Source organism: Camelina sativa, chromosome 20, assembly GCF_030686135.1.
Source record: "Camelina sativa cultivar CO46 ecotype springtype chromosome 20, ASM3068613v1".
NCBI classification, from domain to species: Eukaryota; Viridiplantae; Streptophyta; class Magnoliopsida; order Brassicales; family Brassicaceae; genus Camelina; species Camelina sativa.
In genome coordinates, this window is record NC_141899.1 from 15,960,679 (window position 1) to 15,987,399 (window position 26,721).

The 26,721-nt window shown below is 31.8% G+C and overlaps 5 protein-coding genes across 11 annotated transcripts; 2 read left to right on the plus strand and 3 right to left on the minus strand.

Moving 5' to 3' along the window:
* Window positions 1–1,025: 1,025 nt before the first annotated feature.
* LOC104772596 (glycosyltransferase BC10-like) lies at window positions 1,026–2,343 on the plus strand. The gene has a single exon (XM_010497194.3). The coding sequence runs from the start codon at window positions 1,071–1,073 to the stop codon at window positions 2,217–2,219; it is 1,149 nt and encodes a 382-aa protein (XP_010495496.1). The 5' UTR covers window positions 1,026–1,070; the 3' UTR covers window positions 2,220–2,343.
* Window positions 2,344–2,485: 142 nt separating this feature from the next.
* Window positions 2,486–3,963, plus strand: LOC104771014 (U11/U12 small nuclear ribonucleoprotein 25 kDa protein-like). Of its 3 annotated transcripts, none has more exons than XM_010495487.3 (5): window positions 2,486–2,879; window positions 2,957–3,056; window positions 3,135–3,234; window positions 3,340–3,416; window positions 3,553–3,963. In XM_010495487.3, exons 1-5 carry the CDS (start codon window positions 2,864–2,866, stop codon window positions 3,794–3,796), a joined length of 537 nt encoding a protein of 178 aa, XP_010493789.1. In that variant the 5' UTR covers window positions 2,486–2,863; the 3' UTR covers window positions 3,797–3,963. The 3 variants fall into 3 exon arrangements, with proteins under 3 accessions (XP_010493789.1, XP_010493790.1, XP_087361749.1); XM_010495488.3 differs by having other exon boundaries at window positions 2,536–2,859; XM_087505623.1 differs by having other exon boundaries at window positions 2,622–2,859; window positions 3,527–3,963.
* On the minus strand, window positions 3,918–7,037 carry LOC104771013 (EIN3-binding F-box protein 2). Its single transcript, XM_087505622.1, has 2 exons — window positions 6,547–7,037; window positions 3,918–6,288 (listed from the first exon to the last, which is right to left on the minus strand). Exons 1-2 carry the CDS (start codon window positions 6,569–6,571, stop codon window positions 4,445–4,447), a joined length of 1,869 nt encoding a protein of 622 aa, XP_087361748.1. The 5' UTR covers window positions 6,572–7,037; the 3' UTR covers window positions 3,918–4,444.
* A 7,393-nt stretch (window positions 7,038–14,430) lies between these two features.
* Window positions 14,431–17,765, minus strand: LOC104771015 (uncharacterized). Of its 3 annotated transcripts, none has more exons than XM_087505012.1 (6): window positions 17,517–17,765; window positions 17,275–17,397; window positions 16,389–16,638; window positions 15,693–15,780; window positions 14,834–14,900; window positions 14,431–14,748 (listed from the first exon to the last, which is right to left on the minus strand). In XM_087505012.1, the coding sequence occupies exons 3-6, from the start codon at window positions 16,495–16,497 to the stop codon at window positions 14,695–14,697; spliced, it is 318 nt and encodes a 105-aa protein (XP_087361138.1). In that variant the 5' UTR covers window positions 16,498–16,638; window positions 17,275–17,397; window positions 17,517–17,765; the 3' UTR covers window positions 14,431–14,694. The 3 variants fall into 3 exon arrangements, with proteins under 3 accessions (XP_087361138.1, XP_087361136.1, XP_087361139.1); XM_087505010.1 differs by having other exon boundaries at window positions 16,389–16,633; window positions 17,517–17,763; XM_087505013.1 differs by lacking the exon at window positions 17,517–17,765 and having other exon boundaries at window positions 17,136–17,277.
* Window positions 17,766–21,613: 3,848 nt separating this feature from the next.
* LOC104771016 (phospholipase D alpha 3) lies at window positions 21,614–25,757 on the minus strand. 3 transcript variants are annotated; one of them, XM_087505014.1, is made up of 5 exons: window positions 25,717–25,757; window positions 25,337–25,447; window positions 23,281–24,493; window positions 22,328–23,035; window positions 21,614–22,211 (listed from the first exon to the last, which is right to left on the minus strand). In XM_087505014.1, exons 2-5 carry the CDS (start codon window positions 25,430–25,432, stop codon window positions 21,766–21,768), a joined length of 2,463 nt encoding a protein of 820 aa, XP_087361140.1. In that variant the 5' UTR covers window positions 25,433–25,447; window positions 25,717–25,757; the 3' UTR covers window positions 21,614–21,765. The 3 variants fall into 3 exon arrangements, with proteins under 3 accessions (XP_087361140.1, XP_010493792.2, XP_010493794.2); XM_010495490.2 differs by having other exon boundaries at window positions 25,337–25,440; window positions 25,536–25,757; XM_010495492.2 differs by having other exon boundaries at window positions 25,536–25,739.
* Between the last annotated feature and the right edge of the window lie 964 nt (window positions 25,758–26,721).

Here is a 26,721-nt window from a genome sequence, read left to right on the forward strand (position 1 = left end):
TTGAATTAAAAAATGAACGAAAAGTTTTAAGTGTTGCTTATATTGGTTTATATACTTAATTACTTATATTAGATATATATTTAATTTAATAATAAGAAAATACACATTTACAAATTTAAAATTCACAATAAACTATAAATACATATATTAAATCTAAATTTACATATCTAACCATATCACACAAATTAAACTCTAAATATAATAAATGAGCTACAAAAGAGATAAGAGAAAAATGTTAGTAAAGCTAGTATATTAGTAACATTAAACAATATTAAGTCATGTATACTATACAATACAAATATATGAATTAAATTTGTTAAAGTTAAACTGGAAATAGAAAAATAAAATAGAACTGAAAGTATATAATTTTGTCTAAGGGAAAAAACTAGAATTAAAAAATTCATCCAGTATTAAAGGAATAAAAAGCAAAATACAAACTCGGATTCGAACTCGCGACTTATGACTCGCACCAGATGTTCCATTGCCAACTGAACTAAAGAAGCAATCGATTTACATGTACCGGGTAAATTTTACAAACGGTATGATCACGTGCTCCACCTCTCTCACGTAGATCCCCCCCTGTTTCTTGGTCTTAAAAGATTTTAAACCACACAATGCTCAACCACAATGATCCCATCAAAATCGATTACTTTGATTATGAACGAATCTTAAAAGGCTCTAATTAGTACGTAGTCTTGTGGTAGGTACACTAGGGTTGCAGATTTGCATGGATACAAAACTCGAATTTTACTTTATAGTTTAACATCTTTGTAACATAGGTGAGAGTGATTTCATTTCAAAGCAAAATATTAAAATCCAAAAAAAAAAAAGGTTAAGAAGTTTAAATGTGAGTAAAGCATCGGAAAAGAGAGTATGTAACAAGACCCAAGGATCACGTTTTAGTAACCAAATAAGCTATAAAAAACCGCAAAACAAGCAAAGCTTCGTACCATACGAACAATGTGAAGAAGCACATACCATCTACGTTTTCCATTTTATTTTGTAACATTTTATTTTTATAAACCAAGGATCATGTTCTAATACATACTGTTCATAGTAAAACTTATGCGATGATACATTGTGAGATCGTAAAAAAATTAGTCATTCAACATATAATATTGGCCTTATATATCATTCTACTCGTCTGCGTTCCCTTAGGTGTCATCCTGACTTTAATTACGGCTCCGCGACTAGCCATCAATGTGGCCGTCACTCAGCCAGTCGTCTTAGAAATACAAAATTCCAAAAATAATCTTACATCTCCCCGAGTAATTACTTCACAGCCACTAGATCACGATGAGTTGTTCCTACGTCAAGCTTCTAAAGTCGACGCAAACCCTTCCCGTCAACTTCCCAAAAAACTCGCTTTCATGTTTTTAACAACAACATCTCTTCCATTAGCACCGCTTTGGGAGTTTTTTTTCAACCAAACATCTGATCACAAGTCTCTTTACAATGTCTACGTCCATGTAGACCCGACTCAAAAACACGAACCAGATTTCTTTGGCACGTTTCATAACCGGATCATACCATCCTCAAAACCGGCTTACCGGCATACCCCAACACTCATCTCAGCCGCACGCCGTTTACTAGCTCATGGGCTTCTCGACGACCCGTCAAACTACATGTTTATCCTTCTCTCCCCTTCTTGTATTCCGCTTCACTCCTTTAACTTCACTTACAAGACACTAGTCTCCTCTACAAAGAGTTTCATCGAGGTTCTCAAAGAGGAACCAGGATGGTACGACAGGTGGGCTGTGTGTGGACCCAAGGCAATGCTCCCCGAGGTACCACCCGAGGCGTTTCGAATGGGCTCACAGTTCTGGACATTGACACGCCTCCATGCGCGGATGGTAGTGAGTGACGTTGAGATATGGTCCAAGTTTAACAAGTCTTGCGTAAGAAAAGACATGTGTTACCCCGAGGAACATTACTTCCCTACTCTCCTCCACATGCGAGACCCACAAGGGTGTGTTTCCGCTACGCTAACGCACGTTGATTGGAGCGTCAATGTACATGGTCATCCTCGGACATATAAACCTTCGGACGTTAAGGCTGAGCTTATACAAAATTTGAGAAATGCACGGCTTAGCTACGGGGATGGCAGCCGAACGAGGAATGATACGTTTCTGTTCGCCAGAAAATTTTCTCCGGCCGGGATCAGTCCGCTGATGAACATAGCTCGAAACGTCATTTTTAACGATTCGGCTCTAGTGTAAATTAGACAATACGTCATTTTAAGTTGACACTTGAGGGGACTTGATTTAGTTAAGTTTATGAATTTTCTTATTTCTAATATATGCGTGGATATACAAATTTAATAATATGAAAAGATTCTTCTAAGGGTGTCGCTATAAGTCCAAAAGAGACTTCAAAACTTTTGCACGGAGACTAAAAATATTACACGGTTCGATATAATTAGCAAAAGGAAATAGTAAAAATAGTAAAAGAATGATTGAAGGAGAGAAGAAATCACAAGAAACACGGCTAACCCTAACTTCATCTTCAAGGAAACTAGGCAATAGCAACAAAAATAAGCAAGTGTAAAAAAACCTCCATCAACGCAAAATTTGGTCGTCTGATTCGAACACCATACGAATCAGACAATAGTGAGAGACATCTCCTTTGAAGATACCAACCTTCATCCTTTGATTCGAATCCCAATTACTAAGAATAAACCCTAAAATTCATTATCTTCATAGTCATCAATCTTGAAACCCTGATTCCATGGTTTCTAGATTTCCATTGATCTTTGTTACAAGATAATGGGAAGCTTTCATCGCCGGACCTTTTCTTATGATAAACTTCCGACCAAACCCATTAGGCTCTCCGTTCTCAAACTAGATGGCTCTTCCTTCAGTAAATGCATCATCATATTTGTAATGTTTGGGTCATTATACTTATTAATTCTCCTTATTTAGCTTCAATTTTAATATATTTTTTTTACCATTTGAAGATGTATACGTAATGACCTCAGCAACCGTTGGGGATCTCAAGCTTGCCATAGAGACTGCCTTTAGTCATGTCCCTAAGAAGGGACCCTCCAAGATCTCATGGTACATATATTTCAAATTTTATTACATTTTATCTCCTATTGTAATGGTTACTGACTGAAAGAGTTTGTAATGGTGAAGGTCACATGTGTGGGGGCATTTTTGTTTGTGTTACGGTGGTCAGAAGTTAATTACCGATACGGATTGCATCGGAAGTTATGGGATGAAGGACGGTGATGAGGTTTTTTAGCCAGTTTTTAAACTCATTTCATGATAAGTGATCCTAGAGGTTTAGGCATGAATGCGATTTAGATAAAAATAACAAGATGTTACATAATTTTTTCAGGTAAGGTTTAAAAACCATGTGTCAGGCAATGCAGTATTGAGCAAGGGATATTCTAGGAAATCAAAACAAAAGAATTTGTAAGTCTCATTCTTATACTTTTCTCATTGAAAACATACATTAATGTGGTGCTTCCAACTCATGGGTAGAGTTCGGAGATGCATCATACATGTCGGTCCATATCGTAAAGAGTTTTGTTTCTCTGTACCAATACAGAGAGAGGATATTGCTAAATGATGGAGATGGAGAAATGAATCGAATAGAAGAGATTGATGACTCTTGGGATGATCTCGAGAAAGGAGGCATCGTGAGGTACAAAGATGATGACATGGACGCTTCTTCAAATGAAAGCACTAGGTCTGTACGAGGTTGCTGCTTTGCTTTTGGTTTAAAGGAGCTTCTTGGGTTTGGTAATGAACGAGCCTATTATTCTTTAAGAGATACTTGGAGAGACGATTAAGTGTCTTTGTTTCTTCTTCTTCTTCCAATTTTTGTTTTCTTTTTATATTAGCAATAAAGATTTTGTAATCACGCAACAAAATGATCCAATGAAGGATCAAGTTCTGATACAAAGGGTAGTATTATGTTCAGGAAAAGCTTTATATATAGAGTACAGAGTTACAATGATTCAGTAGTACAGATAGTGCCTTAAACAAAACAAGTGGGAAAAAAACAGAGCTTTTGGCAGAAACAAAACACAAAAAAACAACTCCAAAGAGTTGTAATGGCGACTAGGATGTTACACCGCCATTGCCAAAAGCTCTAAAGTGGAAGAAGAAGATAAAGGCACTATCACGAACCTAAACCAAAAGAACAAGGGACTCCTACAAGAACTTTACTGAACAACTCCAAAAAGATGGTCAAGACTATAACCCTAAATAGATTACCAGAACTCAGTGTCAGGATTCACAGGAACACTAACAGTTGTAGAAACAAGCTCCTTTATTTAGAAGGAACCTGCCAAAAAAATTTAAAAAAACAACTGCTGCGTGCGTCCTGGGAAAGAAACTAAGCTCTAGGTAGAATCTACGGGTATTTAGCGACCAAAACCTAGGAAAAAGACTTGACTGACGATGATGGTACTAAGGTTTTGCAGAAAAAGTGGGATTTAGTAGAGTATATCACACCTCCATAGTTGTTCCAGAAAGGTATCCACAGTGCTGCTGCTGATTCTGCCACAACGTTGGATGTTTAATCCCAAAAGCGTGCGGCCGAGTTTTTGTATACATGCCTTGCTTTTGTCTGTAATCGCTGAGCACCCGCCGACGGAAAGAACCTGAAGGTTCAAATGGTTGGGAGAAGATGCCAAAGCCTTGATTCCGTGATCTGAGACCAAAGTATTTGAGATGTCAAGGTCATTGACTGAGTAGCAGTTCTTGGCTACTGCGACAAGGCTGGCGTCAGTGATGTTCTTGCAGCCGTCGAGGTTAAGAGACTCTAATGTGTGTCCGTGGCAAACGGAAACTGCAGAGACTGTGCTGTCTGAAACATTTATACATCCGCTCAGATTCACTTTCACTAGACCAACGTTGTTGCTCTGAAGCAACTCGCGCACACCTGCATCAGTCACTCCATCCAGTCCACAGAGTTCAACATCCTGAAGCTGATGACAGAAGTTCCCCAAGAAAGCAAGACTTGCATCCCCGAACCCAGGGCAGCAACGGATGGACAGAGAACGTAAAGAGCTGCAACTGGTTGATGGTAGAGGTGATTCTGCGTTGAAGTCCCCGATCCCCAGACAATTTGCCAAAGAGAAAGCCTTCAACTTTAAGCCAGAGTTCATAAGAAAACCCAAAAGACCAAACTGGTTGATCCTGTGGCATTCCTCAAGTTTCAAACTTTCCAGCGACAATGCAGATTTGGCCAAAGCGACAAGTCCTTTGCCAGAAACTAGCAAGCATTTGTTCAGAGAGACGTGCTTCAGATCAGGGCAACCATTGCCAACAGCTTCGAGCCCAACATCTGTCATGCCTCGGCACGACACTACTGAGAGATACTTCAGTTTCTTCAGCCCTTTTGCATTTCCCATCACCCAGAAACCTTTCTCGTTCACACCTTGAAGGCCTTGAAGCACAAGATCAGTAACTGCTGCTCCGTAGTGACCAAGAACAGCAAGAGACATCCCAGTTACATTCAGCATCTGAAGTTTCACTTTCGTCAAGTAAGAACCAGCTTGAGCCAAGAGGAAGGCAACACCTTGATCTCCAATGCGTGGGCAGCTCCTGATAGAGATAGATCTCAGATTGGTACAGCGTCGTGCAATAGCCCTTAAACCCTCATTGCCAACACCAGAACACGAGTCAATAGTCAGATCACTCAGATTCACACAGTTCTCAGCGATTGCAACCAAACCACTGTCAGTAATCCCTGGACATCGTGAAAGATCAAGTTTTTCAATCATGGGGCATGACCTAGCGATCTCAGACACACCCACATCACTAACTGCAGGCAAGTTCCAAAGAGAAAGAACCCTAAGAGATGGACAACCATGAGCAATAGCACCAAGACCAGCGTCAGTCACATTGCTTTCAAACCCACTCCCACGGATATGAAGCTTCCCTAACCCACCACGAGACGACGTCCCAACTGAAACAGCAGCCAGCCTCAAATCCGTAGCCTTCTTACCATCCAAACTTCTTGACAAAAACCCTTCACCCTCAAGATCCTGAACAGACTCAACCACTTCATTCCTAGTGATACTAGTCAAGAGATGAAGCCAATGCTTGGAGACACAAGCGCAAGCACTCCTCTCTTTCCCTGAAGGCAAACGTCTAAGGATCTCAAATAAACACTCATCTGGCAACACATCGATCGAAGTTTGCTTCTGCTCAAACCCGCTGAACACTGACGTCGCGGCAATACGTAACCTCTTACGCGCTGGGAAATAGACACCGGGACAGCTCCCTGGTGATAGATTATGCATCGATCCCCCAAGGAAAAAATCTTCATCACCTATCATAATCAAAAATCAACCCCATTATTCTCAATTCCGATCTCAATCATTCGTGAGAAGAACACTAAAACCAAAACCTAATGTACACAAAAAAAAACAGAGAATGAGACTAAAACAGAACAAACCCAAAATTCAGATTTTTATCAAATCTAAGAATCTAAATTCCTAGAAATCAAGCAGAGTAGTATCAAATGATCGAAGATGATCAAAACCCACAAAACAAAATCTAAAATTGGACTAAGATTGAGGAAACATACCACTAAATCCGAAGATTCCAGACATGATTTGAACAAAGTTTGAAGAAGAACGAAGACGAAGATTAATAGAGAAGGAAGACTAAGATTCATGAAAGAGCAAAGAAGAACCCTAGAAAGATAGGGCAAAAAAAAGAGAGAGAAGATTTACAGAAGAAGAAGAAGGAAGAAAAATTTGAGATATGAAGAGGAAAGCAAAAAAAAAAACTGAGAAACGTCTATAATGGAGAGAGAGGTGTACGGTGGACGTTAATGTAGAAGATTATAACTTCTCAAGTTCAATGTATAGACGCGAAAAAGTCGGATTTGTTCTCCACCTTCTTTGTTTCTTAAGTCCCACCGAACCCTCCCCCAAATTGTTATATTGTTTAAATCATATTTTATTATTCTGACATACAAAAACATTATTATAAAAAAGAGTATTTTTATAACATAAAGTTTTTGAAATGCAATGAAGGGTGAGAGTGGTTTGACGAAAAAGACTGAATACATTGAAGGAAGAGAAAAGCGAGTTACATGCATTGTTGACAAAATACATTGAGAGAGGTCGATTTCGTTGAATTATAAAAAAAAACATGGGTGTGTTACAACATGTCAACATGAGTGTTAGTTTATTTGAGAAAAAAATAATAAGCAAGTGTTGGATATTATCGTGACATGTCTTTTTAATGATGTATATGTTGGAGCCTTGGAGGATAACATTAGTCCAAATCCAATGTTTAATCATGTACTCCAAAGTTCTTCTTAGCATTTTGATTCGTGAATTATTTGAGAAATTAATTAAATAGGGAGAGTATGATTATACTTCTTAGATGTTCTTATTTTCAAATACCATTTAATATTTTTGTTTTTTTTTCTCAACATTGAATATGTTTTTTTTTCCACTCCAATCTTCCAAATTAATTTTCCATCAAGAGTGATATAGAACATGTATATTTTTAGTGGCGTAATTGAAGACGAATGACTAAAATAGCGTACGTTTAACATTTATGTTGTAAATTAATATTTTTTATTACTATAATAAATAAATAGTGAAAGCATATATATGTACCATCTAAAAATTAAATAAAATTGATAAATGTGTATAATAAGCATCTTTCAAAAAAACTTACTAGCTTTATGAGAATCATCTTTTAATAAACTTACTAACTTTATGAGTTTTTGACAATTTCATATGTGTTAAAAGTTTTTTTTTTAATATGTATGCTATCGGAATGTAGTATCTTTCATATGTTATGACATCTCAATACATATGGAATTCACAAAGCATTACATAATATATGTATTATAGAGTTTCACTTCGTTAGTTGAGTTGTTTTGTTATATGTTCTTCATTGATACACTTATATTATCACTTGCTGAATTATATCATTACAAGTTGTCAGAAAGGAAATGCTGGCGAGGATTCAAAAGAAGGAAAGCAAAATAATAGAATTGTCTGAATGCAATGAAGGGTGATAGTTAAAAGTTGACAAAAGTGGTTGAATACATTGAAGGAAGCAAAAAGTTGGAATACAGTGCATTGTTGACAAACCATTTTGTTTGTTTGATAAACATTCTTGACAACACCTTGGGATGTTAAGTTCGTTGAATGTGTATAGATTATCTTGGATTGAATTTGAAGTGAAAAATAACATGATTGCTACGACATAACTTTTTGTTTTTTTTTTTTAAAAAAAACTACTGGTTATATACTTTTTTCGTTGATTTTATTTGATTTCTTACGAAATTTTGATTCATAACACGAATCATAATAATTGAGTTTAGGGGATATGGAATTGGATTGACCAATGTCCTTTATATATCGTTCTTGATCTTTCTAACCTTTAAAATTGAGATCATAACACGTTCTTTCGAGACGATAACTTTGATCAAATCTCTTGTATATCACTTAAGATTCAATGTAGTTCTCCTAGCAAAACAACGATAGTATGGATGTACGTTTAAACACACAAAGTTGTTTCGCATCAAAAGAGTAACGAAGACAAATAATGGTATTAATTACTATAGTAATTATGGAACAACAGAAATCTATAATTATGGACATGAAAAGAGACGATATTAATTATTTTACAGTCTTCGGTATTTATGTAACAATAAACGAAGATTCGTTACAACTTATACTATAACACATATTCTCCTCATTGTGTGTATTTGTAACGTTCTAGGGAATATATTTGATCCTTCGTTGCTCTACATTATGGCATTGTGAGTGTTACAATACCATGTGCTTGATCAATTGTTTGTTCAGTGAACACTCTCCAAAGAGAAATGGTATTTTTTGCCGGTCAATAATATTTTATAAAGCTTACATACTTGCATGATCATTACGTAATTTTGAGTTCAATGTTTTATGTTTACAAGTTGTTCATATATCCAAACGACTTAAACAAATCATGAAGCTGAAAATGACGTTAAAGGCATGAAAAATAAAAGTTATTTTGATATAAAAGTCACAAGTCTACAATTCTAAAAGGAATTCACTTTCTCGCCGATAATTGAATTTGGTCGAATTTCATAGGTACAATGTACCGTACATTCCCACAAGAAAAAGTCATAATCAGATTTATTTTAGAACAATACTTGGGTTGACTCATACATACAGGTCAACCTCTCCATTCACCCCTTTATAAAATAAGGAAATAAAATCTGTATACATTATTATAAAATTAAAAATTTAAACCGCTTTAGACCTTTAAGTAGTGGCTTAAAAATCTCTGGTCGCGGGCTTAGGCCCAGTGGGCTAGTCAGATCACTGTGTGGTCTGGACACTGCGTTATCAAAAAAAAAAACTTAAACCGCTTTTTAATAAACCCAAACCGACATATATGAAATCTAAACCCTAACCATCTCATTTGTGAACCCAAACCGACATATAATTTTGTTCTACTTGTAAAATTTAACCCTAACCATCTCATTTGTGAACTCAAACCGACATATAATTTCGTTCTAATTGTGAAATCTAAGCCTTAACATCTCATTTGTGAACCCAAACCGACATATAATTTTGTTCTATTGTAAAATCTAAACCCTAACCATCTCATTTGTGAATCCAAACCGACATATAATTTCGTTCTAATTGTAAAATCTAAACCCTAACCACCTCATTTGTAAATCCAAACCGACATATAATTTCGTTTTAATTATAAAATTTAAACCCTAACCACTTCATTTGTAAACTCAAACCGACATATAATTTTACGAAAAATTCTTGGGTTCACCCCTAGGGGTGAACCTCTTATATTCACCCCTAGGGGTGAACCTCTTATATTCACCCCCTCTTAATTAACCAATCAAAATACAACAAAACGACATGTCATATATCATATTTATAAAATAAATCAAAATTAAAATAAAAAAGACAAAACAAATAAAGGAAACAAATTCTGTAGATTTTTTAATAAGGAAATTATGTCGGTTTAGGTTTATAAAAAATGATTAGAGTGTAGATTTTACAATTAAAAACAAATATATGTTGGTTTGGGTTTATGAAAGAGTGATTAGGGTTTAGATTTTATAATTAAACAAAATTATATGTCGGTTTGGGTTTACAAATTAGTGGTTAGGGTTTAGATTTTATAATTAAACGAAATTATATGTCGGTTTGGGTTTATAAAAAAGTGGTTAGGGTTTAGGATTTAGATTTTACAATCAAACAAATTTATATATCGGTTTGGGTTTATAAAAGAGTGGTTAGAGTTTAGATTTTACAATTGAAGAAAATTATATGTCGGTTTGGGTTTATAAAAGAGTAGTTAGGGTTTAGATTTTACAATTAAACAAAATTGTATTTCAATTTAGATTTATAAAAGAGTGGTTAGAATTTAAATTACACAATTAAAAAAAATTGTCGGTTTGGATTTATAAAAAAGTAATTTGAATTTTGATATTATAATTAAAAACTATAATATAATATTTAGAATTAACAATTATAAAATTAATTGATATACAGATTTTATTTCTTTAATTAATCATTTGTTTCCTTAGTTAATAGGGGATGAATAAGAGTAGGGGTGAACCCAAGAATTGTTCTCTCGTTTTAATTTAGGTTGCTTTTTAATTTAATTTTGATTTATTTTTTAAATGAAATATTATATGGAAGATTTTGATTGACTGAGAGAAGAGGGGGTGAATGGAGATGTTCACCCCTGGGGTGAACCTAAGTATTTTTCTTTACTAGGTGCTTCGTGGTCTTTTTCATTGAAGATTTTGATTGACGCGTTGCGTAGGTTGTAGTGTAGTTGGCACTTTCTTGTTTTTTTTTTTGGTCTTTTTCATTTTCTCTTTTGTATTATTTCGTTTTAATTAGGCATATACGGGCTTTGCCATCACTTTTATTTATACACTATATGTTTATACATTTCGTTCAGATGTGTATAATTGTGGCGTTTACTTTTTATGAATTATGAAGATGTTGTTTCTTGCTTTTGAGGATCCAATCTTATCATTGACAGATATTGTTTCTAATACATTTATTGTATTATAGATTTTTTAATTAACTGCTTATGTAAACCCTTCATACGTTGATGTTGCAATAATAAGTTATTTTTAAAAAATATCTTTCGTGTAAGTGATTATGTTTGTATGCCCATGTTTTGGTCTAATATCAATAAAATCGTTTCTGTTTTTCTTTAGTTGGCTTTGAAACCAATATTGAGTTAAGCAAATAATGGGTCGAATTATAGTGTTAATAAGTAATATAAATTCTTATGTATATATATTGTATATATGTGACTATAAATTTAGCTAACTAAAAAATTATGTAATATTTAAATACAATCTTGAACATATATATATATATATATATATTTTTTTATTTGTGGGAGGAATGTATGAAATTATTGGATAGAAGTTATTTTTGAGTTAAATGACCTTTAATGTCTTTAAAGTGAGTTAAATATTAATAAATTTTTATATGTGTCTTGACTTTTTTTAAAAGGAATACCAAGTGTTTCCTTCCAAATTTGAAGTGATATAGTATTTTAGTTTTTTTATATGATTTTATGAACTTCAATGTAAAAGTTTTTCAAAGTAATAAGTACACTCACTGATTGAATTATAAAATTTGGAGAAATGTTTATTTCGTTTAATCATCTGCTCTTTTAAATAATTTAAATAAGTATGTTGTTATTCCTACAAATAGGACAACATATATTATAGTTTAACCATGGAGTTAAGCAATAGAAATGGAACTTGTGATTTGCAAGACAAAATGCTTATATGTTAAACATTGATCGTTTAAAAATGAATAGGAACATCTAATTCTCAAATAAAGTTGATTGTTTTGTTAAAACCAACATATGTGAATTTAAATTTAACTATGCAAATTTAAAAAATAAATATGAATAGATTAGAAAGGCAAGAAATATAAAAGAAATATTTTTTTATATAAATAAAATAAAAATTGAAAACAATGTTAAATATATATAATACTTTCTACATTAAAATATAGAATCAAACTCTTACAAGTTACAACACATATGAGATATAACAATATTTGATATTGGTAGGAAAGGAAGAGAGAATGTTTACTATAAGATGGTAATCCAAATTAGATAATGGAGATGAATCTTTAAAAAATAGAACAATGTAATATATATATATATATATATATATATATATATAATACTTTCTAAATTAAAATATAGAATCAAACTCTTACAACACATATGAGATATAACAACATTTGATATTGGTGGGAGAGGAAGAGAGAATGATTACTTATAAGATAATAATCCAAATTAGATAAAGGAGATACATCTTTTAAAATAAGAACAATGTAAAATATATATCATGTAGTCTCTAAAATTAAAATTTAGCATTAACAATTTACAATGATATTTCATTTTTTTTTTTACAACCCATACAACAAAAATAAGAAATCAAAAATAACAAAAAAAAAATGAAAAATGATTTGAGGTATTGTAGAAGAGAATGAGAGAATGTGAAAATGAGATAGTAAAAGAATGTCAATATGAGAGAATGATAGATTGAGAGAATGCTTATTTATATGATAAGAAATGATGGAAGTTACATTTAGAACTATGAAGTTACAATAGTAATTTATTGTGTTTGAATAGAATTGAGTGGTAGAATATGATTAATGCATAATTTATTTTATTTTCAGTTATAATTTTATGTTAGTGTGTGAGTTAAATGTATTGTGTTTATTGGATCTTAAATATTGTTTAAAGCAATTAGAAAGCAAATAAAAAATAAAAAAAAATTAGAAAACATTAAATGAAAATCAACCAATAAGGAGAGACCAAAACCTTACTTTTATATATATGATATATTGCTTTAAACTTTGAAATGAGAAATATATTATAAACAATAATTTTACATGAGAAATATATTAATTTAGCTAACCAAAATATGAATATAAGTTTAGCCAACCAAATTAAATAAAAAATATTAAAATTTAACCAAAAATAATTTCTCTTGAAAGATAATAAGTTAGTAGGAGGAATGAATTAATGTACAATTATTGGATAGGAGTTACATTTGAGTTAAATGGAGTTACATGTCTTTAATTATAAATAAATATTTTAATTTTTTATAACCTAAAATAAAAGGAATACCAAGTGGCTGAATCAAAATTCACATGATTTGGTTGTTTGTTGATATAAACTCAACACTTACACATACTATTTCAAAATAAAAAATATTACTTTTTAAGTGATAAACTAAATTAGTTTTCTTATAAAATTATATGAATTTTTCAATCTCAATAATTTTTAAAATCCCAAGGATAACTAATATTTTTTTGGTTTTCACTCATCAATTTAATTTATAGTGCTAGATTTCATACTAATGGTTTCATCTTTAGAGAATTTAGTGAAATGATATTTTAAAAATTATATTATATTTTTATATTTAAGTTCCAGTTGAATATGTTTTGTTTATTGGATCATTTTTTATTTTGATTAAAGACACAAAAAACCAATTGTTTAATTATGTTCTTTTTGTTTTCAAAAACCTCAAATCATAAAAAATATATATATATATATATATATATTATATTGATCTCTGCAGATTTAACAATTGGATCACAAAACAAAATAGTCTTTATAAATGGATAAATGGATAATTATATTGATCTTTAAATATTATATTTATCTTTATAAATTATTTAAAATGATACATGAATATGTGAGATAACCAGAGACATAATAGATAATTACATATGGATCATTTCAACTTTATGATCTTATTGTGTGGTGAATATTGTAAGGAAGTATGAAAATAATGACTTATAAGATGTTCATATAAAATAGAAAATGGAGATAAACATTTTAAAAGATTAAAATAAATATATAAGATATACATATCATACAAACTCTAAAACTAAGCTTTTACAATGATATTTGATTTGATTTTTTATAATCCATACAACAACAATAACAAAAAAAAATACAAAACAAAACAAAACAAAACAAAAAAGAGATTTGAGAGTAGTGGAAGAAGATGAGAGAATGAAAGAGTGATAGACTAAGAGAATAAGATAATGAGTATTTATAGGAAGAGAAATGATGAAAAATTACATTTAGAAAAATGAGAGTTACAATTCTAATTTATTGTTTTGTTTTAATACAATTGATTAATACAACTTAGTGGGAAAATAAAGTTAATGCATAATTTATAGGGAGAAGCTATAAAGATTTCAGTTTTATATTATGTGAGTTAAATGTGAAAATTAATTGTTTTAAATTTGTGTTTTAATATAATTTTTTTTTTGTTAAAATTGCATTGCCAAGTGGACCAATAAGGAGAGATTGAAACTCTACTTTTATATATATGATTTTATCATCAACAAAACATGTGAAAAGTATAGTAACACAATTCTATCGAAAATACTAATCAGTAATCACCGACCTGCTTAGAAAATAGCTGAAACCACTTTTGTCATAGTATTACAATTCCGAGTGTAATAAAAATCGACGTAATAAATTGACTATTACACAAAGACCAAACAAACAAAAAAAAAGGGGGTCTAAAATCGTGTTTTCGAAATGTTCCTTGAGAGTTTTTACTTTCAGGAAGCTAAAGTCTAAAAATCCAAGTTCTGGAAATTTGTTTTTTCTTCTTTTGATTACACACATAATTAATAAAAAAAGATGAGAAACTAATTAAGTTTCAAGAGTTTGCAACTTAATCATACAAGCCTTCTTGCTCCCACACATCAACCAGAAAATCAACCATTTCCTGCCATAATTATCATAAATTTAGAAAAACGAACCTTATATCAAATTTATAAGATACTAGATTAACTACTGAGAAAGTTGCTTACAGGGAGAGGTATTGGACGAGAGAACCTCTTGTTCATACCCAACAAGCTCTCATATGTTGCATTCCAGCTGCAGAAAAACGAGTTATTAACTCACAAAGTTTGATATTGAAGTTAACTCTTAACTGCAGAAAACGAGTTATTAACTCACAAAGAATGAAACAAACATTCATGACCAAAAGGCTAGAGAGTATCTACACAACTGCACTTCAAATCATCGTAAACTCTCTGACATAGAAAACTGTGAAAACCTCATGACTTCTATAATCTAAGAGCCTAAAGGACTATAGAGAGAAGAAATCAATCTCAAGACACTGTTCTTGTAACAAGGTAGAATAGATCTCAAGACACTATTCTTGTAACAAGCTTTCAAGCGCTGTCTTTGGATGACTTGCTGATGCAAATTTTATTGATGGTAGCAAACTCGAAGAAAATTTCAAATGAATGGTGTCACACAATTTTTACTCATGGATCCATGAACTTTTTGTATTAAGAATATCCTACACTTGGGTTTAGAAGTTTAACTACTATGTTACGAAGATGAGAAATTCGTTGTGCCTTTGCTTTTACCAAAAAGATTACAAAGATATTGATGGAAAGTGAGAAAACTATTGATGGTAGTACTGATAGAGCTCACAACTGAAGTCATGAAATAATTGGAAGCTTATTTATGCATGTTTCTTATACATACAAAATGTATACAAATTAACTGCACAACATAGGACATGAAATAGAGCAAATGATTTTTAAAAAGGAGAAAGACAATCCAAACTATCTCAAACTTGTAATCTGTTAGAGCACATTAGTATTGCAATCAAATGCAAATGCAGAAGAGAAAACAAAAACAACAAGTTTCACCAACCTTATTGTAGGTTCTCGAAGTTTGGCCTTTTTTTGAGAAGTTCCATTTGCAAGCCACTGTTGCCTAGTTTGGTTCCAGTGGTTCAATCCTAAACAAGAGGAAAGAACAGAGACAAACTTTTTTAGAGAAAATAACAGCAGTGAAGAACCAAAATATGAGTAAACAGAGCAAAGCATCATGAAGTAGTAAAACAAAGCAATCTGAAAGCCAAAGAACTAATATCTGAAGATGCAAGCCAAAACATACCAATACGCAAAAAAAGTGGAAGAAATATTATTTAAATTTGTAGCATAGATCCACTGTCAGGAAGCTTATTATGCACAGGTGAGGTTAAATTCAAAGTAGGTTTGATAGAGATTCATCAGTAGCTAACATCTACGTATTCATGAGACGAAAGTTTTTTCGTTGAAACAACAAATACAAAGTAAATCCTAGAGAAATGTGCCTCCAAATGTACTTCTCGAAAGTCAATCATGAATGAGGAATCTTCCACTGATTAAGAATAAATGAATATAAACAATATTATAAGCCAACACCCACTTACATAAAAGTAACCATCAGTATGAGTAAGCTAATACCATAAGTAGATAGATTGAAAGTTGAATAAGTAAGACGAAATTTTTAGCTTGAAATGGTGCTCAAGTAAGGCGAGTAAGGATCATTAATAACAACAATGTGTGGAAATATACAACTCACCGTTGTTTACAAATTCTGAGGGGTTGCTTGTACTTGCAGAAGTAGAAGTGTTGTTAGTGAAGCTGATAGAAGAAATGCTTCTCTGTGACTGAAGTGTGCTGTTGTCCATCTCGCAGGTGCTTGTGCTCCAGAAGCCGTCTGATACACTTGGCTTCTTCACTAAACGACCTTGAATCCTTAACCCTTTAGACGGCTCATCCACTGCAACTATAAGCGGTGGTTTATTGCAGCATCCAAAACAACCTCTGTACTGTTGCAAAACCACAAAACAAAAAAAATGCCAGTGAGAAGGATTTGACTAGAGGATTGCAGACAAAGTGCGAAAATCTGTTCTCAAAAGTAAAAAAAATGCAAAAATTAAGGAATTTCACTTGGAAGACTAATTGCACATACAACCATAGATTCTACAGAAAGAGAGATCAAAAACAATGAAGAGAAAGGGGCACAGGAAAGTTCCTATATATACTCTTAAGATTATGAAGTAAAGTTTCTTTGATGATCTCAAAAAATAGGTATTGATATTAAAGACACTCAAAGCAATTGGTTTCAAGCATGATACAAAAAATCTAGAGCAAAACTAAAACCTGAGAGATGCTTTGATTTGATACCATTTTTGGCTTAAAATGCAAGCAATAACCATAAATATATCCACATAAGCAATAGGGTAGCTATATAGAAAGCAAACCTAACCTACAATTTAACTTATAAAACATATAAAAGTTTAGAATTTAAAGTCCAAAATTTTACACTCCAGTTTCATAAGATTCCTCTTCATTTCTCAGTCACACAGACAAGGCTTCCAAAACAAAACAAAAAAAAAAAGACTGAGACTTTGAATTAGAAGAACACACAAAAGAATTGAGGAGAAAGAAAGATCCTCACTCACCCCATGCAACCAAAGAACTGGTAGATCCAAGAGGGAATAATTTCACGGAGATGCATCTACAACAACCAAATTAGAGATCTTCTTATCAAGACCCTTATTCCTGGTAGGAGAAGTCTCACAATCCTGCAATTTTTCAAAATACCCAAATTCCATTATTCCCTTAATAATCTAAGCACTGAAATCCAAAAAAAAAAAAAAAAAAAAATCACTTTTTGGAGATGAGAAAAAACAGAGAAAATAACCTCAAAAATGGCATATTCGGGGCAGATTGGGATTAGGGTTTTGTTCAACCACCTCCCCTGCAGCTAAATCTCAAATCTTTTCTTCTTCTTCTTTTTTATTCGACCTTTTTTTTTGCTTTTTTTCTGGGTTCGTCTTCTTCTTCTTTTTTGTTTATGCGTGTGTGTGTGTGTGTGTGTGGTGGTTCTGCAACTCCCAAAAAAGAAGGAATAGAAATATTCCCTTTTTTATTATTATTATTTTAATTTCACAGAGAAAATTGTCTGTTACTTATGCTTTATTAATTGTACTTGAATAAATTAATTAATTAAAGTTTAAAGTTTGGGACCATATTTAGGAGAAATTTTTTTTAACTAATCTGATTTTACTAACTCGAAAATTCCCTTTTTCATTATTAAATAGTTTTATAAATTAGAAAAATAAATAATGGTTATATATATATATTATCCAAAAATAAAATATTGTTGGTTGAAAATATGATTTAAAAGCATTATTACTTTAATTTATTCCAAAAAGTTTAAGTTTTTGCTTTTTTTTTTTATATATATTTTTTTCTTTACAGAAAAGAAAAGAGAGATTCGTGCATGTGGTAGCCAATTGTGATACTGAGAATATCAAAGCTAAGTAATCCTTCTCCTCTCGAGTGTAAGAGAGGACATTGTTTTGTTCCTTTTTTCGTTGGTTGGTGGATTTGGATATTAAAACAATTTGGGAGTATTATAGATATCTACAAATTCGTTAAACGTTAATCGGATGTTCGAATAGAATTTAGCGTCTACCCAGCTAATAGGAAATTTGTATTATAATACTTTCGTTTTTACAACAGCTGTGTTGACATTACAAAAAAAAAAAAAAATATATATATATATATATATATATATATATATTTTTAATTAACCCTAGTTTTATGAAACGGGAAAACTAAAGATTATTATAAAAAAAGTTTCATGAAACGGCTAAACTAAATATTATACCACTAAATTATTTAGTAATTTTTTTTGTTAAAATGTTAAATTTATTAATCAACAAAAGAAAAAGTATGTACAAAAAGGTTTGGTAGAGCTTGGCTGGACTTAGGACCTGTTGTGGAACCTAAAATACTAAAATAGAGCCGTACAATAAAGCTAATAGAATAGGAAAAAAAAAGGAAAAAAGATACTCAGCTACACGAATTATTGTTCAATACATAGCCACATATCTCAATTTTAAAAATATATCGCCAACTACACAAAGTATATGTATTGCATGGTCACATATACCAACTATATGATGACATGTGCTCAACATCACAACCATCTTATTCCGGTACACCGTTTATCAGAATCCGAGATTGACCAGTATTGACCGGCGTTGACCGATATTGACCAATAAAAATATGCAAATTTTTTTATTTTTAATATTAGAAACCAGAAAACAATATTGTTTACATCTTTAATGTATTCACTCTTATAATTAGTAATTTTAATTTTGAAGCTAAACTAATAGTTAAATAAAAATTATTAATAATTATTTTGAATTTATATATATATATATATTAATTATATATGTATATATTAATATTTCTACAGTCAAATATATTGTTTTGCAAACTCAATTTTTTGGATCTTCTATATATTAAAAATAAATATTGTGTGTTTTTGTTGTTTACAATCAAATATATTTCATTTATTAAATAACAAAAAACATTGTATTTAAATAAATCAAATAATATAATGTTTTTGATTGCAATAGGAAAAAAACTAACTATTATAAGACTGGATGAATTAATAGATATATAATATATTTTTATATTGCAAAAATTAATAAAAGTGAAATGAAAAATCATTAATAATTTTTTCAGATATTAAAATTTTTATTTTACCATGAGTATTTAACATTTTTCAATAATTCTAATGATTTTGATATGTATTGGGTTTGGTTCTAAGTATTTTTGTTGTAGAAATATTTTTTGTGGTTGAGAATATAAATAATATTAATTTTATATTTAGATAAATTAAGTAAGAAGTTGATGTTTTTAAATTAATAAAGTTAAAATAAATAGTTTTCTTATTTGATTTATTATAACAAGATTATCTGGTTTGAATTTAAGTTTTACTATCTTATGAATGAATTTTATTTCAATTTTAGTTAAGTTTTGAAATTGAAAAAGATAACTATGAATATCATAAGACTAAATTAATGGAATTATATACAATATATCTTTATTTTGGATCCATATATGTTTTACATTATAAAACACTATAAATGATTCCTAAATAATTCAGCTAATTTTTTTTTTTGGTTTCTAATATTAAAAACCAAAAAAAATTGCATATTTTTATTGGTCAACATCGGTCAACGCCGGTCAATACTGGTCAACCCGGATTCTGATGAACGGTGTACCGGAATAAGATGGTTGTGATGTTGAGCACATGTCATCATATAGTTGATATATGTGACCATGCAATACATATACTTCGTGTAGTTGGCAATACAATTGTAAAGTTGGGATGTGTGGCCATGTATTGAACAATAATTCGTGTAACTGAGTATTTTTTTTCCAAAAAAAAACTAGTTTTGGACCAACAAGAGAACCAAGATCGAGATAATGTTACCGATTGGAGTTTGAGCTGCGAAGAGACGCCCCATCGAGCCGAGAGCGTGTGGAGCTTCTTTCTTATTAAAAAGATTATTTATTAATTATTAATTATTTATAAATTATTCATTGTTAACCATATTTTATGAAACGGCTAAACTAAATTCTTCATTTTTTAGTAATTGTTTATAGATTATTTATTTTTAACCATGTTTATGATACGGCTAAACTTAAAAAAAAAAAAAAAGAAAAGACAACTGAGTTTTCGTTAATCAATTTGACTAGAATGAAGGTGGCATTATGGTATGGACGTATTTTAGTCTTTTAAAATCCATATATATATATATATATATATATATATATATATATATATAAAGAACAATAAACATTAATGAGTGAATATGATATATGGATATTTTGTGTCGGCAATGGGAAATACCGAAATAGATAAGTTGTGTTGTGTCGCATCTCAATTATTGATCAAATGAAAAGTGTGAAGAGTTTTCCTTCGGTGTTTATCCATATATGTTTTAATCAAAAAGGTTAATTGAATGATCTACAAGTATAGTACTAGCCTACTAGATTCAAATTAAAGTCAATTTGGACATAATCACTATTATAAGCCTCTAAGTTGTAAACTATTTGGATTTAATATTTTCTTAACTCATCTAAATTTGATATGTAACACTTGATTCTGCAAGAAGGGTTGTTGGACATTTAAAACCACAAGTGGATGAAAAGGGTTCAATAATCCATATGACAACTTCTTTGACAAACCAAATTCAAACTGCAATGTACATGTGTGTATATTATTAAGCTACTACTACATGTTGATGATTCGTCTTTCAAGATTATTTAATAGCTAATTTTTGAAACTTGACCAGTTTAAAATAAATTCTAGTAAAAATAAGATTTATCAAAATAATTAAATTTTCAAAGTGATTCCTTTTTCTTTGTTGGGCAAAACTCAATTAGTGATTCCATATTAAGAGAAATTAAGAGTGAAATGCAATCTGGCTAAAATTTTCGATCATGACAACACTATGAGAGTTCTTTTCTCCTAATTTGATGTCTTAGACCATCATTACTTCAGCACCGTTCTGAACGATTCTTTAAAAAAAAGAAAAAAAATTATTTTAATCACAATTAATTATAACCAATTAAAAGTCAACATCTGTTGATATTTGTTGAGAACGGTTACTTCTCCAAGTAATAGAAGGCACGATACTTTTCTTATTAGACCAAATAATGAATTTTTTTATTTTGTTTTTGGGTCCCACTTATAAGAGTAATAGTGAGAGTATCTCCCAGTAATGATGCTCTTAGGATTACGAAAATTAAGAGAACTATTGTATATGCAACAAGTTGAGTGTTTCACTATATTAACTCATATATGGTTAATTATATTTTGACAACATATAATGTTGAATAAGTTGTGGAAGCTCAAATCCAGCAAATAGCTCCATTCCAACAATATAATGTTTGATTATATTTCTTATTATACTGTTGGTTTGGAATTTTGGATTTCTTTTGTTAAATAGGTGTACCTCGTGGTTTTCGAATGATTATCTACAATGATGTTGTAACTTATTTATACAGGGCATGCATGCACAACATAGCTATAAATCGAAAAAACACATTCTAAGAGTATACAATAAAAGTGTTATATATATCACCTAAGAAGTGAGGATTGGAGGAAGATAATTAGATTTTTCGCCTACAACCTTTGCGTTAGTATCAGGAAAGAACTCAGTCCCAGCAAGATTTGTTACTTCCCCGTTGCTACCAATGCTAATTGGATAACTAAGCAAATGCCCCGGCAAATCCTGATCTCGAGGGTACTCTTGTGCTGAGTATAATCCCCATAGCTCGTCTGCCTTTGCATTTACCATTCTTATACACTCTTCGCTTTCCGGACACTGAAACGCGTTAGTTATGATCCGTAAGTGTTCGAGCCATAGTGATATCCTAAAGCTAAACACTTGACCCGTCGGCCTCATATTATTGGTAGATAGTAGATGGCTAGGTTGGTATGCTCCCATTGCAATCTCTGAGTCTCGCCCTCCATCCATAGACCTTTGGTTTATATTGGCTGATCCTATTATTATGTATTCATCATCAACTACATAGAAATAAGAACCATGTTAAGAGCTTTTGATTGTTCTTACTTCTTATAAACACTACATTTCCTTAAGCGAAATAAATATGATAAGTCATGGAAGAAAGATTTTGACATACCAATCATTATTTTAGAGTGAACATAGATCATGAACCGACGAGATTCTTGAGCTCTTGCGTAATCAGAATTCGGCTCTGGTTTCTCCGGAGGCAAGTATTCACCGGCTTTGCCAACTTCCCGGTTCCCAAGGCAGAAAAATGATAGGTAGTCTCTAGGGTTTGCATCTAAACCTTTCTTGCTAAGAGCAATGATGATATCTGTATACATCATCTCCATTGTTCTTCTTTGCCAGTCTAGTATTGCTTGAACCGAAGCAGAACCAGGTTTGCCTTCAGGCCATAACGGTATCACGATATACGCGGCAAACCTCTCACCTGCCTCAATCTTGCTCACGATTTTGAGAGAAATTTCTTTGGGAATGAGTTGTAATGCATTGATCTCATTCAAATTAATGTCTCTAGAGTTCCATCCAAATGAGCTTCCAAGAAAATATTGGTTCTCTATGTAGATGAAGTGCTTGGCTCTCCTTATGGCATTAACGTACGCGTCTTGTATGCTTCTTTCTATCACGTTATCTTTCCCGCTTATAAGTCCTACACTTGAAGCTTCACGTGGATCCTCAGGAAACCCTTCAACTGCACCATTATCTATTGACCGGAAAACTTGAACTGTCCAACCTTCTTCATTGTCTGGTTGTACAATTGGAAGTGGTGGAACAGTGATCTCTGCGAGTTGTGTCATCGAGATAAGGTACCTTCTACCACTACCTGTAAACACACAAAATTAGTTTCTAATGAATCAATGATTTAATGAATTTTGTTTAGGGTTACCATTTAAAAAAATGTAAACGCCAAATTCAAACAAATTTTTTCTTCCCGTTAATTAGCATTTACATTTAGGAGAAAAATGCTTAAAGTTATAAATGTTATAAGGTAGATGCAAAAAAAAAAAAAAAAAAAAAAATTAAACACAAATAAAAAACCATTGAAGCCTAATTATTCAGTTTTAGTACCTTGTTTCATCCACCTCTGCTCAAAATTGTATAAAACATCCCACGCGGCAGGACCATCCACCTTGCAGTGAATATCGTGCCATGGCTCACGTGGACCGCCTTTTCTAATTGAAGCGCCATCAAAGTTTGGCTGGTGAAAGTCATTAGCATGAACACCATTCAAAGTACCAAACAAAGGATGCTCCACAGTGTCGTATCTCCCATCACAAAGATCAATCCCTCCAAGAAAACTCACTATCCTTCTCTTGGTTCTTGACCCGTCCACTTCACCGTCCACCACAATCGTTTTTTGATGGTGAGAAAACATGGTAGCGACTTCGAACCCTTGCACAATGCTCTCACCATTATCCGGATTCCGCGGACAGAGAACGCAACGCACTTTCGTGTTCTTGAAGTAATTGTAAGTTTCTTGATCATGAGTCATCATCAAACCGTCTCTCCTAAACACTTCGTTAGACGTTCTATCGTCCCACACAAGCATCAGAACGGTCACGTTTTCGTCCGCTTTCTTCTTCAGCAATTCCCCTAACTTCAGGTTCCCTCCCTGTCTAGATTGTTTAGGATCCCTGATCAATGTTACGTTGGTGTATACTGACCAACCAGCTATGTATATCAAATGTTTTGCATCCCATATCGCATCGAAGATCTCTTCCCAACAACGATGATGCTTATAAATCACTTGTCCTCCCGCGAGAGTAATATCAGGGTATTCGCTAAGAACGTGAGCGTCTTGGTAAAGAGTAACTTTGCAACCTTCTCTTTGGTTGAAATACGCGTTAGGAACTCCCTTGAAAGAAGGTAATATGATTCCTTTGTTCCAATTCACGTCCTGTGTCACGTGAGTGAACTTCACACGGACATGGATTTTGGCATCTCCTTGGATTGGTCTCCGGTTCTCGTCTAAGATATCAAGCCATCGGTCTATAGGTTGTCCGGTGATGACTTCGGTGACAGGTAAATAAGCTCGACCGATCAAACTTGCACTGACTGGTTCATCTTCTTTAACCGTGAATACGATTTTAGAGATTGAATGTGCAGTGTAGATATAAAAGGATTGTAACCATCTAGGATGACGTCTCATCATGGTTCGAGCAACCCTTGACCTGTCTAGGTCAACAGTTGCGTAGAGATGTCCTCCAAACAAATTTGTGCATGAGTCTGTTAGTCTCTTTATTTGGGATTGAGTCCTTTTACCCGTCGGTTCCTTGTTCCCCTATGAATCATTTTTACAAGTTAAGTAAGTAACCTTCGTCTAATATTTCTTATTCCTTAAATTCCTGATACAGTAGAACCTCTATAAATTAATACTCTTTAAATTAATACTCGCTATAAATTAATAAATTTTTCCGGTCCCGAATTGGGCCGGTGTAAAAAATGACACATTTCGATAAATTAATAAGATAATATTTTTTTTGGAAATCCTATGTAAAAATATAGTCCCATCAATATCATAAATTAATAATCAAATAATATTAATATATATATATATATATATCTAAGAAAATCTAGTGAAATACTGAAATATGACTCTATTGTTGTTTGCATATTCTTGAATTTGCATTCTTATTGGAGCTCATCTCTAATATCTTTCATTGTCGTATTCTCAAATCACATCCAAAAATTACGAAGAGTTCTAAATGAGATAATTGCTTCTTTATATGTAACTGGTTTTAAAATTACCGCAATATCTTATTCAACTTCATCATTACCATGAATGATACTAGTAGAAATTTCTTCTAAACTCTAAACTTCTAACATCTATCATTTTTACCTAAACTCTAAACTTAGCAATTACAATAGACAAGATAATAAATTAAGAAATTTTTTTAAAAATATGAATGATAACAAAAGTATCTTATTTTGTAATACATAATTTTCAAAATTATGAAAATTAAAAATCTCTTCATAATTAATATTTTATTAATTTATCGATAAATTAAAACCTCTTTAAATTAATAAAATTTCATGGTCCCGACCTTATTAATTTATAGAGGTTCTACTGTATATTGCATCTTTTCGGTAGAAAAATATTACACTAATAATATTCAGAGGTTACCTTGCCGCATAAATTAAATCTTGAACGTTGATGCAACTTATCGATCCTGTAGATCTTCACTTCAAGAGTTCCATGAAGCAGCAACTGTTCCGTCATTTATTCACCTGCAAACTTTAATAATATATAACGGATGTCTTTTTTTTAGTGGATGACTAATAAAAAACCAGAAGACGTATATATTAATAAGAAAATAGCAAACCACAATTTTTTTTTTTTGAAATAGCAAACCACAATTGGTCGAGAAAAATCTCCCTTTTGAGGATTTAATATGTTGAAAGGTTTCCAACGGCTTAGCAATTAGAGTATGTAAACGTAAAGTCAGAATATAAGGGAAAAAATCGAATACGAATACGAAACGTTTGGATTAGGTTGGTGATTACTTTGGAAGACTACATAGGATTACAATAAGAAAGGAAGAGATGAAGTCTTTTATGGGTTTTGAGACCATATACGTCTTAAGTAAAACTTTTCTTGTAGGCCAAACCCAAGACAAGGCAAGTCCAAAACGGAATATTCTTTGGATTATAATCTTTTCTTTACTACTCACGTCTACACTTTTCTTGATGTATTAGGAATACACTTTATTCCATTTCATTTCATTAATATGTTTAGTCGATGTAGATGAGTTTTGTAACTTCTGACGACTTTTGTATTTAACAAAAAATATATAACTATATAGTGACCACTTTTTTTTAAGAAAAAAAACTAAACATATCAAAAATTAGAGAATTAAAATTTTTGACGAATTTCCAATAATCACGGAATTTTTGAAAAAAAAATCGACTCAAATTTTGACAATTTTCGACTAATTTCCAACTAATCTTTTTTTTAATCCACGGGGAATTGGAAGGCCCGAAGCAAAAAGAAAAATAATAATAAGGACTATTATTTTTAAGTTCTTGAAAAAGACAATGAAGACAGAGGTTGGGAATTCAAACTGTTTACCTATTAGGTACAGAATAGAGAATACACCCTTACCACTAGACTACTTGAATTATATTTTCATCAAACGGTCGATTAAAATTAAATGGGGTTAAATCCATTATATATATATATTTTTTTTCGAACCAATCCATTATATTTAATTTAAATATATAATGGATTTAAACCCACAAGCATGTGTACTTCATTTGCTTGGCCTCATGGCCAGTTTGCTTGTAAGTGATACTAACACATTTAGGTTACATGCATACTCTAGAGTCTTTGTTACGCTTATAAGATGAGGAGTTCAAGCCAAATTTATTTTTACTTCACATCTAATCATATATATAAAAGTAGAGTTTCAGTCTCTCCTTATTGGTCCACTTGGAAATGCAATTTTAACAAAAAGAAAAAAATTATATTAAAACAATTAATTTTCACATTTAACTCATATAATATAAAAC